General features: G+C 38.1%; 2 protein-coding genes across 2 annotated transcripts in view; one reads left to right on the top strand and one right to left on the bottom strand.

Moving 5' to 3' along the window:
• Positions 1–25,314, top strand: part of CEP85L (centrosomal protein 85 like) — a 105,104-nt gene that overhangs the window by 43,336 nt on the left and 36,454 nt on the right. The window lies entirely within an intron of this gene.
• On the bottom strand, positions 7,970–17,796 carry PLN (phospholamban). Its single transcript, XM_059469188.1, has 3 exons — positions 17,579–17,796; positions 13,413–13,447; positions 7,970–10,903 (listed from the first exon to the last, which is right to left on the bottom strand). Exon 3 carries the CDS (start codon positions 10,780–10,782, stop codon positions 10,624–10,626), a length of 159 nt encoding a protein of 52 aa, XP_059325171.1. The 5' UTR covers positions 10,783–10,903; positions 13,413–13,447; positions 17,579–17,796; the 3' UTR covers positions 7,970–10,623.

Consider the following 25,314-nt stretch of genomic DNA (forward strand, 5'->3'; position numbering starts at 1 on the left):
TCCCAGGTTTTTGAGATTTGACATTTTGCCTAAAACTGGATTGTTTTGTTTTGTGGTTTTTTTTTTTTTTTTTGTGGGTGTTTGTTTGTTTGGTTGGTTTTTTGGGTTTTGTTGGGATTTTTTAGTTTTGGTTTTTTTTTTTCAACTGTAACTTCTACACCTCTGTGGAGGAAATTCCTTATGCCCTTAGCAAGTGCTTCCATTGGCATGATCTGGAGTCATGTTGCTGGGCCTTGAAGTGGGATCTGTTCTATGTCCTCAGGTGAGATGTGGTTGTGAAGTAGGACCCAGTGAAGGTTAAAGTGTGTGCAAGAGCAGTGAGCCTTTGGGCTCTTAAAAGCATCCCTTGCCCTCCCGTCCTTCTGACAGAGGTTACACCTGTAAGGAGGAGGGATGCCAGAAGCAATGAAAAAATGAGAATGATTCTTCCTGTCTTGACGCCTGTTTTTTAAAGAAACCTCAGCATCATTCTGATGTGGCCTTTTTTTAGAGATCACATGTACCTGGGAACTGGTATTTTATTATTTCTGAGAAGCCAAGAAAACTGCAATCCCAAGTGAAATATATATCTAAGAGATAGAGTAGAAGGCATAAGAGGAAGCTGATGATCTATAAAAAGGGCAAAACCCGCAGCTCTATGTATTTTTTTAATTATTCTTTTCCTTTGAGGATTGCTTTTGCATTTTTGCTTTTAATACGTATATATCCTGATGGAAATGTAGTGGTTTTTCTAGGACTGAAAAAAATCAGTTTATCATTATTTTTCTTTAAAACTACTATTGCCATGAACAGAGAATACAACAAACTTTACTTTTAACTGTTAATCTAGGGCAGCTTTGTGCATCTTTAATATAGCTGAACTCTGTAGCTTCCCCTTCTTCCAGACTATCACTAATGAAGTAAGAATAGACAGCAGCAATTTTTTGAGTTGATTTTGAGGCCTGATGGTTCAGGAACAGCTGTTGGACTTGATAATACACACTACAAATAAGTTTTTATGTCCTCACAGACTAGTATAGACAGTTGGCCATAGAAAATGCTAATTCAGAGTTAGTTTTTGTAAAATCAGAGAAGCTTTCTATTTGTATACTCTAAAGACTAATGGAGAGTATAATGTAACACCCCTCAAAAGCTGTTCCAAGGTTTATTACTTTCAAGCTTAAGATTCTCTGCTTCCTTAGCAGTCTGAAGTTGACTGAACTCAGTGGTTTTTCTTATAGTTTACTCCCTAAATTACAACACCTATCATGTGGCTTTTCCATTCCAATTGTAAACCATGGATTGTAAAGTAAAATTTCCTGTGCATTGTAAGGGAAGCTCAGAGTGTTGGGTAGAAGACCTACAGCTGCATTGTGATTGTCCTTCAGGATGTGGTCAAGTTTGCAACTGCAGAAAATGTGCTGTGGAACAGCAGAATGCCTCTTCGAGAAGGTGCATCCTTCAGCTGTGGGTGTGATGTTTGTACATTTCAGAAATGTCTCCAAGGAGAACCTGGTCTATGGTTATTATGTAACATCGTGGAGTTGCATCTGCAAATTCGTTTCCTTAGCTAATGTGAGTTTTTAATGTATGCTTTTTGGAAATAAACATTCTCCTACAGATTTCCTAGGAACAGATTTTAAAAGTTCTTCAGTGTATGGAGTTCAGTTTATGCACTGAAACAAAAAAATATTGCTTTAATGAAAACAGTTTCCATGCAGAATTTATATTTCACCATATACTTGTTTAATTGTTTTCAATATACAGCTGATCTTTGAATAAGGAAATGTGTGATAAGGACTGTATTAAGAGAAAAAACCTGCTTACAATACACAACATTTCCCATGTACTGAACTTGGAGGCCATAAAATCCAAATTAAAAAACTCTGTGTTTTCAAGCAATGGCATTTCAAAATTTTCAAGCAAAAGCAATTAAGGTCTGATCCTGTTATATATCCTATTTGAATGCATGTAGGTACATGCTGTGTGCTAGTCCAAAAATTAGATTTAAAATGAAAGCATGCCTTTAAAATTGTTGGACATCATATAATAAGAAGGAGAGCTTTATAAGATTGCATATCTACATATTAACTTTGTCTGGTGTTGCAAGTATCACAGTATGAATCTCTTTATTCCAGTGTACAGAGCATCTGTATGATTTCTGCATGGTGTGCTAAATTGTGTCAGAATATTGCAGAGATAATAGGTAGAAATTACTTAAGTGCATCTTTTCCCTTTAATGTACCAGGTTTAGTGGGGTTTTTTTAATGAGGAAAACAGTGGATTGATTATACCATGTATATAAAAATTGCTGGAAATTAAGTTTTAATGCAGTGAGAAGTTTAGAGTTATTAGAACACTTTTTGTTGCAAAGCAGACAAGGAAGAAAGTAAACTGCATGCATATCTAAAAATTGGTAAACAAAGCTGTAAAAGTTTATTTGAAACAAAAGTCATAACATTGTTGCCACATAGAATTTTATTCTTAAATGTCAACTCAAAGCTAGGGTTTTTTTACAATCCTGTCATATCAGAAAATTAAAATTATTAATGTCAATATTTTCCTATATCACATTTTGATGAAACCATACTTTTCAGGAACAGAAAACTTTTTAACATGCGGGATTTTCACTTTTAGCTAGCAGAGTGAACTCCTTTGCTGTGAGCCATAACTAAGCTTTGATGGTCTGTTCCTTTTGCTGTGAAGTCGGTAGCCCAGCAAATGGGATCCTGTTCATTGTAAGGTGCTTGTAGGTTCAGTCTGGAGTGCAGCAAATGATCGGAAACCAAACTTGGATGGTGCTTGATTGCAAAAAAAGCCTTGGCACTGGTTAGCTCATAAGTTTGCCAGCTTTATATGTCATCTCTGGAAAATGCTTCCGTTTCAGTAGTGCATTTCAGCATTTGTTGAGGATTCTGTCATGTTCATTGCTGGCTGAGAGGAGGCTACTAGGATTGCATCTGGGGATTGTTTCTCCATGCTCTGACAGCAAAGTTTCTCACAGACTTCCTTGGTATGCAATTTTTGATCTGGAAATACATGCTTATTGGTGGCAGTAGGCTCATTTTCCTCAATTTATTAAAAAGGAATAGGTGACTTCATTGTTTTGTCAGGGCCAACTGGTGTCATAGTGGTTTCCCTGATCTAGGGAAACTTCTGAATATAGAGAAGGTCATATAGACAATAAGCTTTGAGTAGTCCCAAGCAGTAAATAACCCTTTTGTTGGGACAACTTATTCTGCTTTGGGCTAGAGTGGGTTTTCTGTTTGTTACTGTGGTTTTAATGTGCTTTGAACCATCTATGTCAAGCATCAACAGGAATTCTCCTAAGTAATACAAAACTATGTAACCATTGCCACATATATCTCTGGTATATAAATTTACATAATTTTTTTTAAAGTAGAGTATTTCAAGATTATAAAAATAAATGATTGCTTTTTGTGATGTAGCTGTGCAAAGTTTTCTGCTTTAAATGCAAACAGATTGGAATTTATACTTCTATAACTATCAACTTCAAAAAACTATGGGTATGTAGTTTGCAGAAGCCATTTCAAGTGGTTATTGCACGTATTTCAGAGCAGGTGAGAAAAAAGCTTTTAACTTTCTGTGCTGCTCTAGGCCATTGTGCTGGTTTGGCTGGGGCAGAGGCAATTTCCTTTGTAGTAGCTACACTTTGTACTTATACCAATCCATAGTCCCATGCTAACTACTATACCATGAAGAAAATTAACTTTATTCCAGATAAAATCAGCACACTAATGCTCTGTCAGCTTTGGAGCAGGTTGCATAGAGTGGAATGTGGATACTTACTAATGGCAGGACTTCCTTAAGCTTTCAGGTTTGCTGGGCATGTTGCCTTTTCCTGTGAAAAGTCTGTTCATAGATCCAGTTTAGATGAGTCTCCTGCAGATAACTGAATAACAGTAGTGATCATATGGAAGTTCTGGGCGTGAACAAGAATAGATCAGCTCTGTAATACACTCAGCACTCAGTAGTATATGTGCTGAATGAGGGATGTGCTGTTGGCAGTAGGAAGCTGGAGCTGGGGCTTCCCCCATCCATAAAACAACATCTGCCTCTTATGCATGTGTGTTAATATGCATATCTATGGCAATAAATTTACTGTACAATATATATTTTTTGGTTTACACTTGGTGATTCTTGTGGTTGGTTCCTGTGTTTCACTTGGGAAAGTGAGATGCTAAGAGAAAGTTGTCTGGCTCCAATGTGATATACAAAAATCTGCTTCTGGTCCCCTCCTTTCCCAGCACTTCTCATGTTTTTAGCTCTACCTTCTGGAAAATCATTCCAATGGAAGTGTGCTCTTGTTAGTCACTCTCCTTCCCAGGAGCCTGTGGGAAAAGTACATCACTCTGTAAAGTGCCACAAAAGAAGGTCCTGTAAGGAGTTTTTGCTGCATGCCTAGAGGTGAGGACAGGCTATGGACTGATGATGGCACTGGCAAGTAACAAGTGCTCTGTCAAATACGGCTGCAGGACTCCCACACTGCTCACTTGACCTGTGCATAAGTGGTAAATCCTCTCTCTGAGGCTGTAGTGCATCTTGGGCTTGTGCAGCTGTGCCTACTGCTGGTGTATGTGCTGGTGCTAAGGGTCTCCTGGCCAGAGTTATGATAACCCTGGGTAATGGCCCTTTGTTTTTCAGTTGTTTTGGCAGGTGCTTCTTTTGATATGCTGGTTAACATAAGGCTTCTGGCTTTTGAGGTCTGCAGTGAACCACAGGTGGTCAAAAAAAGTCTAAATAATAATAATGTTTTCATATTTGACCTTTACTTATCCCCATCTCTGCTACTGCAAGCTGCTTTTCAGGGATATCTTTGTTTCCATTTCCAGCATCTGTGCTTTTCTCTCCTCAGGTAATTTGATGTATGCTGTCAACTCAAAGCTGGCATTTTGGTCTGCCTTCTTGCTGTCATTTCCCATTAAGTATATGTTCTGCAGAAATTCCATTTTAAAAATTTGATTTCTGCTGTCCCATTTTTGCAGAAATTATGTTCCTTGAATGCTGAAAATAATTTGTAGATCTTTAAATAACAATCATCTGTAGCAATGAGAAGCTGCAGTAGCTGCCAATGCATTCCTGGGTTTTTTTGGGTACTCGGTGAGGCTGTAGGTGCTTTCTTCACTCGGTGGCAGGTGCACAGCTTGTGCACAGCTCTTAGAATTGCTTTCTGATAAATTTGGGGTGTGAACACATTCTCTGTAACTGTCAGACACTTCAGCCTCTGCAGACTTCACATGTTCAGGTAGTCTAAAGTGTCTGCATTATCACTGCAAAACCCACAGGGTGAAATCTGAGAAGGAAGCAGAGCCTTGCAGAGGTTCACATCAGCTTCACAAGGATAAATGCAAGCACTAGGACCAAGACAATGAGCAGAAAGTTAAGTAGCAGGTTGAGACCCCTGTTGTTGGCACGATCCATAATGTGCATCAGTCTGCCCTCTTGTGCCTGCAGCAGACTCTTAATTGTAGCTTAGGGCTGCTCCTTCATTAGTAAGCTGTGTAGGTTCACATGAATTTCATTCTGTCCATAGCTCTTCCCCTGGTTTTTAGTTTCTGCCACTTAACAAAGAAATGGTATGCTTAAAATAGCTAGTTGTTTAGTTTTTTTCTGGAAAAGTATTCTGGATGCTCCTACAAGCCTTTTTTCTCAAATACCTTAAAAATAAAATTAAATAAAATTAAGGTTAATGATAACTTTCATTCCAGTACTGAAGAATTTCTGAAAAACTAATAATTAGAGGAAGGACTTGAATTTTCTCACAGAGTTTGGCACTTCACTGACTTTATCCATGTGTATGCTACTTTCCAGGCCCATCGAATTTTCAGAAGAATGAATGTTCTCAAGACTTGGTCTCTTTCAGCAACAGACTGTTGAAAATTTACTTCTAAAATACCTCTGTTGGGTGAAACACCACTCTGCCTCCTGCTTTCTTATCTGGGCAAAATGTCTGTCTGTTAATAGAAGTATTTCCTACCCTTCTAGGGTTTGGCATCGTGCACTGCAGCTGTGTTTAGCTGGCAACGTGCTTTCTAAGGCCCACTGCAGTCTTGCAATGCCTTACCAAGAATCTGGATTGAGCTGGCAGAGGATGTGTCCTTAGTGCTTTTAATAGCACATATGCAATTACTTATTTTAAGATAGCATTAATAACTTAACAATTGGGGTTTATTTATATAAATATATATACATGAGTGAAAGGAATATATAAACCCACTTAACCTTAATACTGCTAACAGTTGCCAAAACTTGCTTTTAATAATCAGCTACATTTTTAGGGAAGATCACAAGAGGGCAGTATTTTATAGTTTTACATCTTATACAAAGGTGTAACTTCTGGCATAATTTTGCCTTTAAAGAAAGAAAAAGCTTATAAAGCAATCAATTAAATATTACTACAGTAAATATGGGGACTGTGTTCATTAAATTACCAGGGTTCTTATTGAGGGTAGCATTAGTTCTTAAAAGAATCCTTATAAATATGTTCTGGGTTTTGGTTTGTTCATTTCTTCTTTTTTTCCCCCACTTTTTATCATGGAGGTGAAAGCTAAAAGGATTACATTTGTTGTTAAATAACACATCTCTGGATCTTGCAGGATTTCACACAAAAAATTTCCAATTGTATTCTCCTAGGCACTATTCATTAGCCATACAAATACAGGTATCTGGTCTGTAACCTATAGTGTGTTTATATGCTTCCAAACACTCTTTAAATAAATGGGTTCAATTACTCTGCTCTAATTTTAGCAGAGAGGATATAAGTAAAGTATGTTTCAGCATACATTAAAAAGTGTGACCATTTTTTATGATTATTGTTCAGTCTGTATCCCAGAATGGATAAGGTTGGAGGGGACTACCATCTTCCTGCTCAAGCAGGATCATGCTAGAGCACATGGCACAGGATTGTGTCCAGGGGGTGTCTGAACATCTCCCATGAGGGAGACTCCACAGCCTCTCTGGGCAGCCTGTTCCAGTGCACAGTCACCTGCACTAAAGTTCTTCCTCACATTCACATGGAACTTTCTGTGCATCACTTTCTGTCCATTGCCTCCTGTCCTATTGCTTGGCAGCACCTGAGCCTGGCTCCATCCTCTTGGCACCCCTTCAGACAGACATTGATAAGGTCCCCTCCCTCAGTCACTTCTTCTGGAGGCTGAACAGGCCCAGCTCCCTCAGACTTTGCTCTTAACAGAAGTACTCCTCCAGTGCCTTAATGATCTTTGCCATCCTCTGCTGGACCTGCTGCAGGAGCTCCATGTCTCTCTTGTACTGAGGAGCCCAGAAATGGGCATGGCACTCCAGCCTCACTAGGGTGGAGTAGAGGGGCAGGATCATCTCCCTTGACCTGCTGGGAATGCTCTTCCTAATGCATGCCAGGATACCACTGGCCTAGTTATACCATTGGCCATTGGTATAGTTGTAGCAAAACTTATGTAAAAGATTTTTGTGCAGGGGTGTGACAAACATTTTGTGCATGTTGTGTGAATAATTTTGTTTAAGGCTGTTTACTCTTGTCTGTCCAATGAGTGGATCAGTTCTGTCAGGAAGGGAAGTTGTTGCTAAATTGATGTAGAACAGTTATTAAAGAAATGCAAGTATCTGATGCCTTCTAAAACACCTTCTGACTAGTCTTGGTTAGAGCAAAGTTTCAGTTTTTAAATGGGACATGTTTTCACATAGAGAATAATAACAACTATTCAATTATTAAATCAATTGTTGTATCATTTTTTGCTGAGGAGCTGGCTGAGGAAACACATCTTTAAAACCAGCTTATTATGGTTCCTGATTCAGCTCCTTCCTGGTATAAAATTGTCATGGAAGTTGGTAATTTTTTTTTTGGAGGAAGAGTAATACCAGATTTTTGCCTGTTTAGCTGTCGTTATTCACTACTGGTGTGTAAAATGACCTTAGGAAAGAGATTTAGGCTTGGGTGGAGTGGAGCAGAGAACTAAAAACATAATCCAAGCTATTTGCTGTACATGTTTGCTATTTTTATTATGACTCATAAAAGTGCTAAACTTTTTGATTACATTTGCAGAAAATTAATTAGGAGTAGTTACAAGCTCTAGCTACATGTAAGTGACCTGGACATTGCAAAATAGTCAAGATTACTCCTGAAAACCAAAACAGAATAAATAGAGATTTAGAGAATTAGAAAGCTGTGTGATGACTAGCTTCTTTTCATATAACTTTAATAAGTAAGTAATAGAATGGATACTTCTTTCTAAACAATTTGATATATTTTATGCATTAATATTTTTCAAGCAGTCCTTTTATTAAATAAAAATACTGTAGATATTATTTTTAAATCTTGTATAAGTCTACAAAGAAGACTGTATTACGTACAGAAGGGTTTTTCTTTAAATTTCTGGGTTTGGTTGACAATTGGTGATATAGAGGATATAAGAGATTTTTTAATCAACAGAAGCCTAAGACACCAATGAACCATATACAGTATTTGCAATATATCTGCATTGCTGTAAAATAGCAGTAAGTCTTCCAGTTTATTGATAACTTGGTTTTGTTCTTGTTTGGTTATTGTTTTAAAATAAGTTATGGATTTTCAGGTACATAAAAGGAAATTGGAAAGTTTGTTTTTATTGCGCTACATTTTTTAGCAATGCTTTACTCTGACTCCTTTAAATTATTGGCTTGTGAAACCTCTAACCCCAAACATGTCCTCTGAATGCAGTGCTGATGCTTTACTCTTAACATTTCTTTCTTCAGCAGGTTTTCAGTACTGTAAAATTGTCTATTTCCAGTTGAAGTCTCTTGAAACACATTCCAAAGCAAATAAAGCTAGAAACTCTATCCATCACAAAAATACAGATTCAAAAAGAGAAGAAAAGCAAGAAGGATTAAAAGGGGAAGTACGCTTGCTAAAATCTCATGCATTTGTGAGAGTGGTCAGAATGCATGAAATGGAAATTGAGATTTACACTGACAGTTCAAATCAGTAATGCTGATATACTAATTTGCAAGTGTGGGGATGTGTTGCCAGTCTCACCAGTGCTCACCCTAATCCTCATACAAGTAGCTGTCTTAATTTCCTCCCGTGGGTAACCTTACTTCAGAGTCTGGTCTCAACATACCTACTCACTAGATAGGAAATTCACCACTGGATTTGCTTGCATTCCGTTGAATACAGATTTTTTTCAGAGATTTCTTCCCTTCCTGCTCAGCTGTTTATTATCAACTTCTACTCATGAAATATTAAGTCTTAAAGGCAGACTACAAGACAAACTTGTTTTGATTTTTCTGTATTCATTAATAAGAATGTTTACATAGAATGGAATAGAAGAATATCTCTTTTAAAAATGGATGTCTGTCTGATCTCTGTTGATTCTTAATCTTTCTTTAAATTTGAAAAGTGTATCAAATTTCTGGGGATTTTGCTTAATACCAGCAACATGTAATAGGGTAAGTAGGGTTGGAAGTCTTTTACTCAGTCTTGTTACTCACAGTTTTTGGAGCAGAAGTGTCATCTTTTATGTGTATAGCCTGTGATTTACATGTTGAAAAGATATTTCTGCAGTGCTTTTCCCTTCTGTGCATAACTGTTTACAATGAACTTTTTTATGTGTCATTTATTTTAGGAAAGTACTTTCATGTTCTCTAGCAAGAATTTGCAGTTGAAGATGGGGATGTTACTTATGGATACACTTCAGTCACAACAGTAATGATGGCCTAGACTTTTCTCTTTGCCACATCAGGTGTAAGCCACTTCATGTGACATTGGCAAGTTCCAAGTTTTTTGCAGTTTTAAACTAAGGAAATTACTACATAAATAAGAACAGTCCCTATTTAAGTTGTCTGAAGGCAAATGTTAAGAACTCTGAGAATCCAAGTTGTGCCAGTTGTCATGTCAATCAAATTACTATGGAAAACAATATTTTTATTTCAGTTATGGCAGTGTCAATTTTTTTCTGCAAAACATAATGAAAAATCTTGCCAGATGTCACATATATAAGATCCCTTAAATAGAGAGAAAAACATATGAACTAGTTTTTTCTTTCTGATTTAGAGAAGATTTTTGGTTCGTTCTCATATTCCTTTAAAAACCACTAAAGCGATTTGAATGCTTTTAGCTGATAATGCAGAGATGCAGCACTTTGAACTAAGCAGAGCAGAAATTTTCCCAGGATGTGTTGAGGGCTGTGTACCTGTAACCTATTCTTTGGGTAGGCATGGTCCAAATTTGGAACCCTTCCAAGGGCTGAAGGATTTTCAGAGAAACCTAAAAAGACTTAGGCCCCCAGAAAGTGATTATGGTGTTTAGCTGACTAAAACTTTGAATTACCAGCTGCTGGCTGTTACTGATTGAGCAGATAATCTGATTTACTGATACTTTAACCCATGTAGCAGAGACATCTCTTGGTTGAGACGGACAAATTGAGTCATGCACAACTTGGTAACTACAGGCTCTAAACACTGTTCTGCACAGAAAATGTGTTTTTAATACATGAGCAGGCAGTAAGATAGCAGAGCACTGGTTGGCACACTCTCTAGTCCAAGTGCTAGCCCCTGTCACGTGAGGATCCTTGCACTGGAGTTTGCACGTGTAGGTCTCTCTTCCCCCTGGGGTGACTTTCCTAGAGGACAGGGCAGAGACGTGCTGGAACTTCAGAGAAGCATCACTATGATGCAGATCAGCAAGAGGCAAATTAGAATCAGGCAGAAATTCACAAAGAGCTCCTGGAGCCTTTGGCGTGCTTGTGGGTTGACCTCAATAGTTGAGGCTCTCCTCAGAGCGGAGCGGGTCATGTGTTGGACCTTCTCCATGGCAACAGGAAAGCAGAGGGCACAAATCAGAGGTTTTAGGAGTGCAGGAAAGAAAAGCAGTGGTCAGGAACAGTGCAAAGTGCCTAATATCTTCTCTTTGTTTTAGACAGCCTTTGTGGAGCTGGAAAGCAGGAAAGCAGAGAATTAGAAGTGCAGAAGTGTTTTTGAGTGTAAATAAAGATGGTAAAAGCAATCTGTTTATTTCAGACTTTTTAGAGCTTTAAAACAAAGCTTTTAGGTTAAAACTGAATTTTAAAATTTTATTTATAATTTTAGATTTGTGTTGTGTTATGCTTCTCCTCCTGAAGACTACTGAGCCCCTGCTTCTTAGCAGTGTTGAGTAACTGTGCTATGGAAATTGTGGATATCTGGATTTTGCCCAGATTATTGCCTTAGATCCTAAGCTCTCTATCTCACACGGCCTCTGAAAAGGCTGTGGCTGATTGCCTTTCCACACACACCTCTCTGCTTTATTTGTTCAAGGACTTGTGAAGGCTTGATGATAAGAGTAGGGTCACAGACCTTTCGGCCAGGAGATCTGGATAGTCCTGCTGACTGGTACTGACAGGGCAGATAACCTGATTTACCAGTACCTTTTGCTGGAAGGAAGGAAAAGAATTCTTGTTGAAGTATTTCCATTCCAAGAAAAAGTTCTTTATAGTGGGCATTTAAAACCTAATGCATCACTGCTGTTGGGAATTTTAGTAAAATACTTCTCAACAGCAAAGACAGAGTAAGGACTAAATCTTTTTTTTTATGTTGGACAGTGTGTTACAAACGTGGGTGCAAAGGCAGAGGACTCCTATGAGGAACAAAACAAAGCATTTACGAACTTTGTCTTTTAAGTGAGTGTTACATTTAAAGTGTATTTTTCCTCCTTTTTAGTGGCAGATGGGAGGACAGGGTATCAATTATTTTAAAACTCCAAATAAGTAGTTGCAACATAAAACCCTCCTGTGAAAACCTTCCGTGGCAAGAAGCTGGCTTTGATATATGCTTGTTCAGCTCATGGTGAATTGGATTCTGAATGTAGGTGCTGTCACAATGTGAAAACTTGGTTTTTGAAAATAATGATGATCTGTCAAACTTTATTCCTAAAGCTACATTTACCCCTAAACATTTTATGTATTTATATTGTGTATATATATTTCATAGAAGGCCTCCCCTTGTCACCACTTCATTTTGTTTTTTCCAGAAATAAATGAAATTATATATGCCACATAGAGGAAAACAATTGCTTAGATGTCTGCTGCCCAAATTACATGATGATCCTGACTGAATCAGAGATACTTTGCCCATGAATTTGTCTTACAGGTGGCTAAAATGGAAAAACCTTAAAAGGAAACGAAAGTGTCTTTCAGACTCTTCCTTTTTTAATCCTATCATGTTGGGCTGTAGAGTGAAATGTTACTGTATGGACAGAATGCATGTGTTCTCAGTGGCAGTGTTGGTATTTAAGAGACTTTCAAAAGCAATCAGATTGCTCATGGTTATTCTAATACCCTTAGAGGACTCCGTGTGATGACATCTCCTTCTCAAACTGAACTTCAGATTTTGTGATTATTTTTTGAGCTGTAGTTGATCTTAACTTTATTGCAAAAAAAACATACACCAGAACATACTCTTGTAGTGATTACAATTTTTCATCTTTGTTTGACTTTTTGCTGTACCTGTTTTCATCTATTTAAGCAGTTAAATGCTGGCCAAGTATATTCTGCTTAGTTCTTTAATAATCATGGTCTGTCCCAAGTGCAGTAAAAGCAAGACATGCACAGGAATTCTAAAGTCTCTTGGCTGAATTCACATTCATTCTCCCAGCCCAGTACAGGCTGAAGTGCATTAAACTGTTTATCCTCTTGCAGACAAGTCCCAGTAGATGAACCACAAATGGATTTACATGGATAGAGAGGAGTTTGTGTAACCAAGTTCTGTGACAGACACTGTTCAGAGAACAGCATTTCCTGTGGGTGACTTCATCACGGCATTTTATGTCATTTTTTTCAGTGTCAGGTGTGTGCAGCTCTTGGTCTTTGGGCTGTGTGTGACCTGTTGCAGCAACATTTATCTTTCCTAATTATTTTTTTCTTGGAGCCCACAGAAGGATTGGAACAGCATCAATGTGTACTTGTGCACATGCAGAATAAATGTAAATTCCATTTCATTAGGAACTAATGCAACCCTACTGCATTAGGTGTAACTGCACTCATGCTGGCACCTGCACTGCAGTGTTGCTGCATGACTCAAAGGGCAAGGCCCTGAGGCTCTGAAGTGCTTCCATAAAAAGCAATATTATCTGGTTGGGCATCACAGATGCAAGGCCAAAATAGATTTTTAGACATACGTGACCAGAAGGGGATAAGGATCTTAAAAAGTGGAAGGTAGCATAAGTTAAGATCTTTATACATCATACAGCTAGAAGACATTGTAGAGGAGGGATGAGGAGAGGACAAAATAGATTGAGTTTCTTGATTTAAAAGTTGGTGGTTTTGGAAGTTTTTGAAACATCTGTATGTTGTTTAACCTCCTGTCTGTGGGGTAAATTTTCTTGTAAGAAAAGGAAGCCAATTCTGTGTCTGTATTTCAACAAGTTTGTCTTTACAAGTGCTCGGGTTCAACTAATAAACACATACCTTGCTTGTTAATCCTCCATGGCACTGTCACCCACCTATAGTGTGCAGAAAGAGAAACAGATTCAGTAACACAGCTGCATACAGGCTATCAAGGTCAAAATGGACAGCTTGGAAAATAATTACACAGAAACAAAGACTGGTCATTGTCACAAATAGTAACTGCTCTCTGCTGTTCAGTACCCGGTGTTTTAGGCCAATATAAAGAAGAATTGGTCATGCAGACACCACTTCTTGAAACAAACGTGCAGCAACAGGGCAAATCATGTTTGATATTTTTTAGGAGTCACAAAGTGTGACTCGTGTGACAAGAGTGAGCGTCACACAAGAGGAGCATGTGCAGTTCTGTTTTATGAGTGCTGCTGTTAATGGATGTGCAGGCTTGTCTTAGGCACAGAGTGAATCTGCAGAAGATGTCTGGTGGCTGGCCCTCTGTTACTATGTAGGGAATCCCCTATACTCCATACTTCAGAATGAGTCACTGATCACAGTTATTGCTTCCCACTTCACTGACATGTGACTGTTTCCCTGATTTGTATTAGGCTATTTTTATCTTTGTTCCTGGGTGCCCTTCACAATGAGAGAGGGTATGTGACCGAAGTGAAAACTGTGGGCCATTCCTGGTGCAACTGCATTGACTCCTTTGAAGTCACACGGGATAAATTTGTCTCCCTTGGAAATGCCACAGCCTGTTTCCTGTCATACGTTCACTAAATGCAGCCGTGATATCAGTGGAATGGAAGAAGTTTGACTTACTTGAATTCTTGCAGTTCCACATGACCAAGTGAAGCCCCGAGGGGCTGTTAAAGTTATGTTGCATAAGTCTATTGCATAGATTTTTAGAATGACATGTCCCAAAACCTCAGTAATTCACTTCTATCCATTGAAAAAAGTCTTACTAAGCATGGACGTAGTGATGGAAAAAGTACATAAAGTGATGTTGATTAAAGATTTAGGCACTGGCTTGTGGCATGTAATATAATTTTTCAGTCATATGGAGACAATATTTCCTTGGGATGGGGAAAGAAGCAACAATTCAGCTTATAGTTTGAAAAGTGCTGGTAACAGGAAAAGCACACTCATTTTATCATTCTCTTTACCTTTTGTTTGTTTTGTACTGAAATGTCATGCGTGTTTCAGAGAGCATAGGGGAAGACTCACATTTCAGATTATTATTTTTCCCTCTCTGACAAATTCATTGTTTCTACAGTCTTCCTTCTGAGTAGCTTTGATGTTTTTGGTGTTCTAAGACACAAGACCAACAGTGAGAGCCTCTACTTGTATTTCAAGTCCCTGAGAATGTGAATGGTGTAGGTGACGAGAAATTACACTGATGAATAGTTGAACACACCAGTCATTTTGGGTTTTGAAATTTTTCTACATATCTTGTGGATAACTGGGACTTACATGTGTGCTGGTCCATTAGAGTAGCCTGGGAGCCAGTGCTTTGGGCTAGTGTTTAAGTTGGTTAAATTCCCTGCAACTGCTGCAGGACCATGCAGTGGGATCTTGGGCAGGTTCCTCAATTTCCATACTCATCAAAACAAGACATAAAATAACTGTATACCAATTCCAATCTGTTGATGTGATCTGCCTTTTACTTAGTAAATTTCTTTTAGGAAATGAACTCCATGCTCTGCTGTGTTCACTGATTATCTAACAAGTTGTTTCATGTTGAGTTTTAGCTATGGTGGTTCATAATGTCCCTTTAATAGGAAATAGTCTAAGTGCAATTTGAATTAAAGTAAAAATTAAAATACATCTAGCGTGTATAAAAGGTAGAAGTGGAAGGGGATGTTCCAAGTTTTGTTTTTAACCTTCTAGCATGTCAGGGAACAACGAAATGGCATTGATTGAGAAGGATATAATAGATAAATTCAACTTCTGTGAAGTTACTTGATGCCAGGAAGGTCCTGTTTAGCCTTTTTTCAATCTTCAGAAAGTAAAAGCAATGTTCAGTTCTAAAGTGTCTTGTAGTTTTAGGGAACAGAACTTTACTTCCCTGTGGGATTTTTTATTTCTCCAGTTGGGGTACTTTTTTTATTCCTAAATCAAATTATTCTTAAAGCAAACAAAAAGTTGCTGGGGTAGTTCTGTATATGTATCCCATTTTTGTTTGCTGATGGTCTGAAAAAGCAGTGAAAATCACCTTTACACTACTAGTTACAAACTGATGATTTCAGTGAGTTTCCTGCTGGAAAGCACTATGGAGGCACTATGTTCCTAACTTCCTCAAAGAATGAGAAATAAATGCAGCTTTTAAAAATAAAAATGTGGTAATACATGAATCTGAATCTCTCTTAAATAACAATTGCGCTGTTGTCTTGACAAATGAGTAGCAAAAAAAAAAAAAGGCAGAAAATTGCCTGCTGTAAATTAAATGCCTAATTTCACATTGATTTGTAACACTTATCACCTGTCCTGTGGCACATGCCTCTGTCATGACTGTAGGTTGTTTGTCAGGGTTTGGATATCTGTGACGTGGGATGTTATAAGTGTGAAATTTTTAAATTTAATTTAACAGCTGAGCCACTATCTCATCTACATTAAATTACTGAACTCTAACCAGATAAAATGAGAGATGATGGAGCAGCTGACCTGCTGTAGCTATGGGATGCATTCCAGCTTCCAGGGAAGAGCTGCCTATAGCAGTTAAGTGTTGGTGTGTATGTTCAGTTTATGTGTGTATTTCTAAAGGTCTGCATATGCAATATTTGTGGTAGAAGAAAAGGATTCTCTGGGTGGTAGAATACACCTTAACTCCTCTCTTCACTTGAAAACACATTTTTTGTATAACTTCAGCCTTGAAAAAAATTTGCCTGGGAATCTTCTTTGCTCTTTGTAGGCACTGGGAGGTCTGAAGTGCTGCGTCTGCCTACTGAAAACAGCTTCTAGAGAACTCTGTACCACATTGTTTGCCTCGGGAGTAACAGCATGTCCAGACATTTCTCTCACTTGAACATTCAAAAATGGCACAAGGCTGCTGAGCACAGAACCAAGCAGCTGGATGTATCTTTGCCTGATGCCTGCCAGGCACTAGGAAAAGGAATTAAGTGTATCTGTTCACTAACAGGGAAAACACACCTCACAAAATTACAAGTCCTATATTAGGTTTGTCTCTTCTATAACCATATGTAGACATAAGTAGTAAGGTGTCAATTGGTGAAAGGGGGGAACAAGATTGTAAGGAGCATAAGTACCTTAGAGACATGCATATTCAAGAATTGTATTTCTTTTAAAAATATTTGTATATGTAAATATTGAATGTTCTCTATGTGACATGTTTCTCTGAGATGCACCTTATTTCAGTGATTTTAAAGCTGGGATTGTATTGCATTGTACAACATGTCTGCGCTTCCCTTAGAAATAAAAGGGTTCTTTTCTGCATTTGAAATTCAGTTCATGATGTTACAAATCCTAGCTGAATTATTTCTCAGTTATTAGAAGCAATCTGGGGCAAGTGTTGTGTTAGTTACAATGAACATCAGGAGAAAATAAAATTTTAATGGATGTCAAAGCAAAAACACTATGTGGATTCTGTAGCTTGAACTTAGAGTAACATGGTATAATTTCTGTTCTAGTAGTGCTATAAATCACTTAAATTTTTAAATTAAGGGTAATTTTTCATCATACAGCAAAAAAGTTTTGCTCTCTTAATGTGTTAGATCAGAAACATGTTTTACAGAGTTAATGGTGAAAGAGCTTCTTTACCCTTGCCAGTCTGTGAATAGGCAGCTTTGGGAAAAAGAATGCCTCTGTAAAACTTTGAGAATTATTCTCTTGTAGATTTTTGATTAAAAACCAAGACCGAACAGACAAAAGAAAAAACAAGCAATAGGTATTAAATTTAAAAGGAAAGGCAAAGGTGTGAGAAACATGATGAAACCTTCTCACCTTCTTGTGCAATACCACCTGTATAAATCATCTTCCCAAGGACAGCTGGTGTCCTATGAACATATAGGAAATTATGTTGCCTTTACTGTTGCTGAAAGACTCCCCGCAGATCAGTATATCTTTGAGTCAGAGCTATAATGCCTATATTTCCATATTTTTGATAAACAGTTAAAGCCAGGTGTTAATTTGAGTAGAGGAGGTTTCTGTAGAAAAGTACAGTTACAGCATGCCTTCCTGCAAGATTTAAAAGATAACACAGAAGAGAAGTTCCTTACCCCTGGTGTGACTTGGTGAAGCACAGAGGAGCTTGCTCCGGGCTGTGGGACGTGCCTGCCGATCTCTGGCAACTTTTCCGAGTCTGTGACCAAGCTGTGGAAACAATTGAAGTAGGCTGAGGGGAAAAAATAACAAAAGTTTCAGAGGCAGGGCTCACAGTGTCACTCAGCAGCTCACAAGTTGATTGGTCCCATTTGCCTTCTGACACAGGCAGTGGCTGCTCGGAGCTTGTTCCCAGCAGAAATGTATTAACATGGGCAGCACCTTTCCTTTTGTGAGGGGACCTGTGTGCCAGGGAGACCACCTGCTCAATGACAGGATGAGGGAATCTGGGAGGCTGCATGCTTCAGTAGGGTGGCAAAGGGAGCTCTTCCCTGACACCCTGCTTTTTTTAAAACAGGGACTTAAATGGGAGCTTACTCAGGGAGCTGCTTTGGATGTGTTGCTTTTGCTACAGCAATGTTTCTTCTTTATAGGAAAACCTCAATAGTGGGGGCTCATACATTTCTTGTGGGTGTTTGACTTGTAATGGTTTTCTTTTGTCCAAGGTATTTTTTAAACTACACTTTCAATATATATGGTTGTGATAATTCTGTTACATACCTGGTATTCAGTTTATAGTGCATGATGAATGCTTCCCAAGATAATCTTTCTTCTCATAGTGCTTAAACTGAAGTAACTTTTCTGCATTTCAAGCCTCTTCCAGACACTAATGGGTGGGTTAGAGGATTTTTTTTTTCCAAATCTGACATATGTAAGTTCATCTCTGAAATTTGTCATTACTATATATTTTGAAGTATCTATCTTTTCTTTAAAACACACTTCCACATTTTTTCTTCCTCTCCCACTGTGGCTGGAAACTATTTAAGTGAATTTTTTGAGAACCTTTTCTCTTTGTTTGGATAGTAGTAGTGGCTTGATGCTACTGTACAGGTTATCTTACGTATATTTTCCTGTGTTGAGAAGTGACAACATAATGCATATATGGAGTAGGTTTGGTGCATTGGGGAAGTGAAGGATTTACTGGATGCAAAAGGATTAAGCTGTCAAGTGAGAGCATCCAGCATCATGCTTTCTGTGTGGATACAACTGCCAGCATGGGCCATTTCCCCATTGGGAAATTGCAGGCAAAAATACAGAAGCTCAGCCAAACTCTGAACACTTACAGATTCAGTTTTGACAATAATTGTTTAGCATAGATGAGTGCTTGGCTTTAAGCAGGAACCCAGACAGGGTGAGTTTTTTTGGTTTAGTTTGGGTTTTTTGTTCCCTGGAAGCCCTGCTTACAGTGCATTGTTCAAACCAGAGACAGAAGGGCTTTGGGGGTGATGTACAACCCTTTTTCAAGTTGAGCTCTGTTTTTATTTTTGTAAATATGATTTAGCTCTTCTGCAAATTGGTTATGTCACAGTTGAAGTTAGCAGCTTGGTTTTAGTATCATAAATCTGCCTGCTTTCAGTTGTCCTTTAGTATCAAACCCAGGAAGTCTGGGGTCACATATTTCAGTTGAAAGTTAATTGAATATCTTTACAGTGAGGAGTAATGGTTCTTTACTGGTGCAAAGTGTTTCATAATTTACTTATAATGGCATTATTAATGTTATAAATCTCTCACAGTCAAGCAAACTGTATTTGGCTTTTATATGAGGGAAGTTTCATGTTTTTATTGTATGCTGTCATCCAAGAAAAGTGCTAGCATTGGATTGTTGGCTTTTTAATGAAATTTGTACTATTGAAATTCACCCTCTATATTTTGTTATGAAGTCCAGCAGTACTGCAGCACTGCAACAGCTGCAGTGCTGTTCCTCCCTTTTACAAAGTTGATGTAAAATTGTCATGTTATTTAGTTACACTACCCCAAATTTTTGGGTCTTTTGGTTAATGAATTGGAGCTTTTTAGAAATGAGATACCTTAAGAGAATTTGGTTTTGTTTGTGAGCTGCTGACACAGTCATAGCTTGGTCTCTATCTTAAAGTGATACCTAAATGTACAAATTAAGGCACTGAAAAAATACTAGGATTTCATCAGAAACATAATACACATCTTCTCTAAATGTCAACTCTAATAAGAATTTTAAGATGGAAAATGTATTTGCCAAATAGCAATAACATAACATAAATAGCAATAACATGTAAAAGTTGAGACCCACATGAGTGTTGTAGATGTTGTATTAATGTTGTTTCTCTAAAAACAAGCTTGTTTAGGAACACTGTCTTGAGAACATTTTTCTAGTTCAGGTTAGTTATATTCACTCATGTAGCTCATGGAGGTTTTGGGGGGGTTCTGAGCCAGATGCCAAAGTACTGCTTTATGGGACATGTCAAGTCTGACAAGTACAGACACAATATATGAGCACATCATTGTACTGTTTTCATTCACTCCTGGGTGAACAGGTCCAGACACCTGTGGGTATGAGAAAGGAAAAGCTTTGAAAAGGGAATCTGTGTTGAAGGTTTTGGTCTGCTGCGTTTTGTTCTGGGGAACAAAAATGTGCAGCTGTTGCCTGCTTGACCTTAAATGGAGATGATCTGGGCTTTCTCCAGGGGGATTAGGAATCTACCACTAGAACATGTTTCTTCTCAGAAATTATTTAGAGATCCGGTTGATGTTTGGAATTATGTCTAAAAAGAGACGTGTTGTACTTCAGCATACGAGCTCCTTTATTTAAATAATAATTGTGAGACTTATATTCACATTGGTAAGAATTTCCTGGATTATTTTTGCCTTTCTTGTGCTAGTTTTCAAAATTCCAGCTGTAGACACTGGCCACCTGTATAATCTGTAAAGAGTTTGAGGTGTCACTGTCTGGTCCACTGATAATCATGATTCTGTATAGAAATGGACTGCGACCCAAGTCCAATTGTTTATAATATACAGGTAAAGAAATTCAGTCATGGAGTACTGAAGTCAATGAGTTTTTTCATGATGCTGCTGCAGTTTTCTGTCACACTGCAGAAGTGCCTCTGTGATCTCACCTGGCAGAAGTTCTGTGTTGGAACATTTGGTTTAACAGTAACAAAAAACACACAGAAGGGAGATCTGAATTCTCCCACAAATGTGCATTAATTTGTGTGTATGTGGGACAGAGTAGCAGAGTTTGGTATTGAAGCTGAACTCTAAAATGAGATCTTTCTTTTTTTGTAACCAGTAGTTTTCTGGCCTGATTCTATGATGGGTAATTTCTTGTAGTCATCCAGGTATTAGCAGATGTGGCTTACAGGACCCTTTTTAAGGTTCTCTAAAGAGAAAGCAGCTAATGTATCCTTCAGTTGCATTTGTGCTGTGAGCCTAATACATCCTAAAGGAAAATGTGAGTTTTTCCCTCCTTTAAAAGTACAGAAAAATCAGTATTTTCAGTGCTGATGCGAATAGCATTCCATAATCACACCAAGTCGGGTGACAGCCTAATCGATTGAGAGGTAACTTTTTTAATGCATTTAAGGTTTTTTCTTGAATTTCATAGATTTACAACCATTTGCTTGTATGTTTTACCTGATGCCTCCTTTAATGATTATCTGACTTCAGTGAATCTCACTCACGTCCGTAGTCTTAAATCTATCTTCTGGATTTATGTGGAGGAAGTTCCCTTTCTGAGGCTGCAGATGTTCCTGCTTTTGTATAGTGAGACTTATGGTCTTTGTTAGCTTTGTAGGAAACAGCTCTGCTGAGAAATCTAGGCTTTGCATTATGTTATTTTCCTCTGGGACAAGACATATTTATTTTCCTAACCATGGGACAGACGTTAAATTAGTTTGGTCTTCACGTTTTTTTTCTTTTTTACAAGCAAGATGAAATTACTTTCTGAGGCAGCAGTTTATAAAGCATACCATTGCAAAGTGATTAGGAAAAAGTACAAAATAAATTAATAGAAAACTTGGTCTGAAATATTTCTCTTTTTGGAAAGGGTGAATGCTGTGGTAGTAGTAGTCATCAGATTTGTTACTGACCAAAGGCATTTTTGAAAGGTCCTCTTGAATGTTTTTGTTTCAGTTGCTGTTACTGGCGCAAACCTTAAACTATTAAAGTAGAACACAGGGTGCAGAAGTGTGTCACGCCTGTTTATTGTCTTTGGTGCTTTGACCCAGTGTTAGAAGAGAAGGGAAACAAGAAGTTTTGCCTGGCTCTCACTCTGAAAATTGGCTATGTCCTTCCTCTTCCCAAACCCCATTAGGAAACATTTATTTCATGTGGAGACAATACAATTAGCACAGATTTGACCTGGTTTATTTTGCAACAAAATAAAGGTGGTTTATTTTGCAACAAAATACTGACAGCACAAAAAAGCTGTGTTCTTGTAAATACCTGGTGGCTTTCACAGTGATGAAGTTTACCTTTTTACTAAGTTAATGAAGGTCAAATAATTTACTATAGCAGTTATCTTCAGTGATGCAAAGTGTCTTCAAAATAGCAACATGAGACAGGATAGGAAATTCAATTATCTTCATTACAGGCAAGGTTCTTTATTTCTGTGAAAAGCCTGGGAACACTGTATTTTAGTGCTTACTGCTGTCCTCAATTGGTTAAGCTGAACAATGTGCTTTAGGTGGTGTACCGAGATCCTTATACCTAAGAAACTGTGTTGAGTGTCCTTCAGATAAACTGTTCTGGGAAGCACAGAGATTAGTTGTGTTATTTGACATGTTGTGAGTGATGGATGAACAGCGGGACAAAGGCACATGAAGGAGAGATAAAGTTGGAAGACCACGTTTCAGTTGCCAAGTGGTGGTGCTGGATTATCTCCACTTGAAAGCGTAACTGCAGAATTGAGGAGAAATGATTGGGCTTTAGCTTTTGCTGCTACTTATCTTCAGCTGAAAGTTGACCTAGCAGAAATGCATAAATATTGCCCAAATGATGACTGTTTTGGCATCATTTAGAAGTTGAAAGATTCTCTTGTGCAGATTATTGCAGTGATCACACTCAGTAGTGTGGAGGGGCAGCAGGTAGAGCAGTGGCCTCAATGGGGATCTTGCCTCATGGGGGTCTTCATTCAGATCAACATGGAGATGGCATAAATCAGGCTTTTAAGGAGTTGTCAGGCTAATTTTCACATGGCCCTACTTTAACAAGTGGGAGCCAGCAACATCTTTTTTCTCTTGGTGTTACAGAATGACGTGTGTCTTTCTTCACTTCTTCTGTCCATTGCTCTGAAATTTGGGGTTTTTTTTCCCTCTTCCCACTATTGAGAGACTATAAATAAGACTAATTCCCATGGTGAGCGTCAGCTATCTATTGCTTATCTTTGTTGCATGCAATTCATAGCTAAAACAGGGGGGAAAGCATTCAGCGAAAAAAGCACCCCAGAAAATTAGGATCCTGAATTTGATTACCTGAGAATTTCAGGTACAAAGCTTCATATTTTTTTTTATTCTGTTGCAGAATGTGCCAGATAAAAACATGGCTCTACTTCTTGGTTCAGACCAGCTCTGAGTAGCAAGAAGAGATTTCCTGGTCTTGCGGATATTTTCTGACTATGTATTCTGTTTCAGGCAGCTGCTTTCTCATGGAAATTCTGTTGTCAGTCACTGGAGCATGGAAGCTTTGTCAAGTGTAGTGTCCAGACTGTTTTGTCTGTAGCTTCCTGACCACTGAGGTGATGTGGAGAGCTTTTTTCCTGCTCTTGTGACTCCATTCTTATAGAAGAAGCTATTTGCTTTTTTCCTCTTTTTGTGGCCTTCATTGAAAATTAATTGGTTCTATGGTTTTGAAGTACAGTCCTCTGTATCAATTGGTTATGTGAGTACTTGGTATAACATTATTATTGACGTCTCTGTGAATTAAAAAATGAAAACAAAAGTAGTTCATTCTGAAACAGTTATTTTCCCACCTTCTAAATGAACCTACTTCAATCAACATATATTTATTTTTATTTAGGTAGAGAGAGTCTCATTTGTGTTTGTTAAAACTGGGATTTCATTTTCAAAATGGTTTCCACACTAGAGAATCTGCTGTGTTTTGGTGCTCTTTGAAGAGACCAATTTTCTTTGTTCTTGTCCCAGTTTCCTCTCTGTAGAATAAGTCTAGTTTCTTTGTAAGAAACTTGGAGACCTACAAGTGACAAGTACTAATTGCTGGTGATGAAAATTATTTTTTTAGTGTGAACTTCTGCCTTTTCTGACTATATGAAGAAGGTGTTAGGGCTCCCCCAAGTTTATCTTGTAAGGAAGGAAAACACCTTCACACACTGACACGGATGTTTGGATGCACCCTTACATCATACTGCTGCTTTTGCTAGAGACAAGTGTGTTTCAAGTACCCCTCATAAACTCAAGTGGAAAAGGTTCAATCTGGATTGAAGCCAAACAGTTCAAATATCCGTCACTTACTCCACACACAAATTATGTGACTACCTTCCATGGTTGTGTGGTTGCTGCTTTCACACGGCAGGGCAGTGTTAAATTAACAACATGTTAATTTAACGTGATGTGTCCTTGTGAGCTAAAAAATATATGTATAATATTCCTTTTTTTTTATTTTTCAAAATTCTGGGGCAAGTGACTGAAATGTCTAAGTGATGATACATCATATATGTGATGCTGTATAGGGATGGTGGTAGAATCCCTGCTTGAAGCAGGTTAACCTTCACAGTAGGTCTATGTGCTGTTTTGCTTGGTTTGCTGGCTGAAACAGCTAGTTCTGTCTGGGAAGAATTTCTGGAGTTGAGACAGAAAACATGAGTATGCCTCTAATTTTCCCATTCATGGAAGTTTTTCAAAGTAGTCACCAATAAATGTAGGTTAATACTGTACTCACATTGTGCAGCACTCTGATGGCCACAGATCTTACTAACACTCTGCATGAGACTGTATCAGTAGAGAACTTGGTTTTGTCTCCAATCCCCACTAAGGCAGCTTTACTAAATCCCCCCCCTTGCCACTGTTTATAGAATATCCTTGTCTTTTTTTCCTTGTTTTTTAAATCTATGTTCGTGGTACTAAGAGCTGGGGAAGAACAAAGGTGTGTGTGAGAGGATTGTTGTTGTTACTGCTAACAATTTTGGTTTATCAGCTTAAAAGGAAGTGGAAAAGAGTCTAATCATTCCTTTCCCATCAGCTATAACATGCGCAGAAGTTGCATGTGCAAAACTTGAAGTGCACATGTTCCAGTAATTTCACTCCCTTTTTTCTGCAAGTGCTCATAGAGAACAGTTCTGGATTACTGTTTTTAAATAAAATGTACTTTCTTGAGTTTGTGGTAATAGTTGGATTTGTTCTAATATAAATATTCTGAACGTTTCTGCTTTATTTTTGTGGGATTTTTCTTTTGTTTATTTTAAACTTCAGCTAATTGTGCTGAGTATGGCTCATGTTTCTTGTGAAGTCCTGAAAAGCTAAAGCAAATGGAATGCAGGAAAGTAGAGGCTCAGTTTTCTGGTTTAGAGGCCAACACCCTTCACAGAATCTCAACAACTTCCATTTGAAAAATCAAGACCCTGGATAAAGAATTTGCAGAGCATCACTTTTCCCCAGATGTATGCTCCTGCTTCACATTAAATCCATAGTGGCTTCTCTCTCTTTCAATATGTTTGCATGTTTCATTAAGAGAATTTGGTGCTCTGTGCTTAAAAGGTTTTTCTAAGTTTTCTTCTCCAATTATTGCAGAAGTATGGGTTGTTGGTCCTTTTCCTCTAATATTCACCCAAGTTGCACTCTCTTTTTGTCACCTTCATGTTACAGGAGGACTCCTGTTAGTTTCTGTGCAAGATTGATGGCCAGCTCTGCTCATCCTTGCAAAG

Source organism: Ammospiza nelsoni, chromosome 3 (assembly GCF_027579445.1).
Source record: "Ammospiza nelsoni isolate bAmmNel1 chromosome 3, bAmmNel1.pri, whole genome shotgun sequence".
Lineage (NCBI taxonomy): Eukaryota > Metazoa > Chordata > Aves > Passeriformes > Passerellidae > Ammospiza > Ammospiza nelsoni.

Excerpts from the sequence above, each read along its gene's own strand:
- PLN (XM_059469188.1), bottom strand. The coding sequence starts at position 10,782 with ATGGAGAAGGTCCAACACATGACCCGCTCCGCTCTGAGGAGAGCCTCA.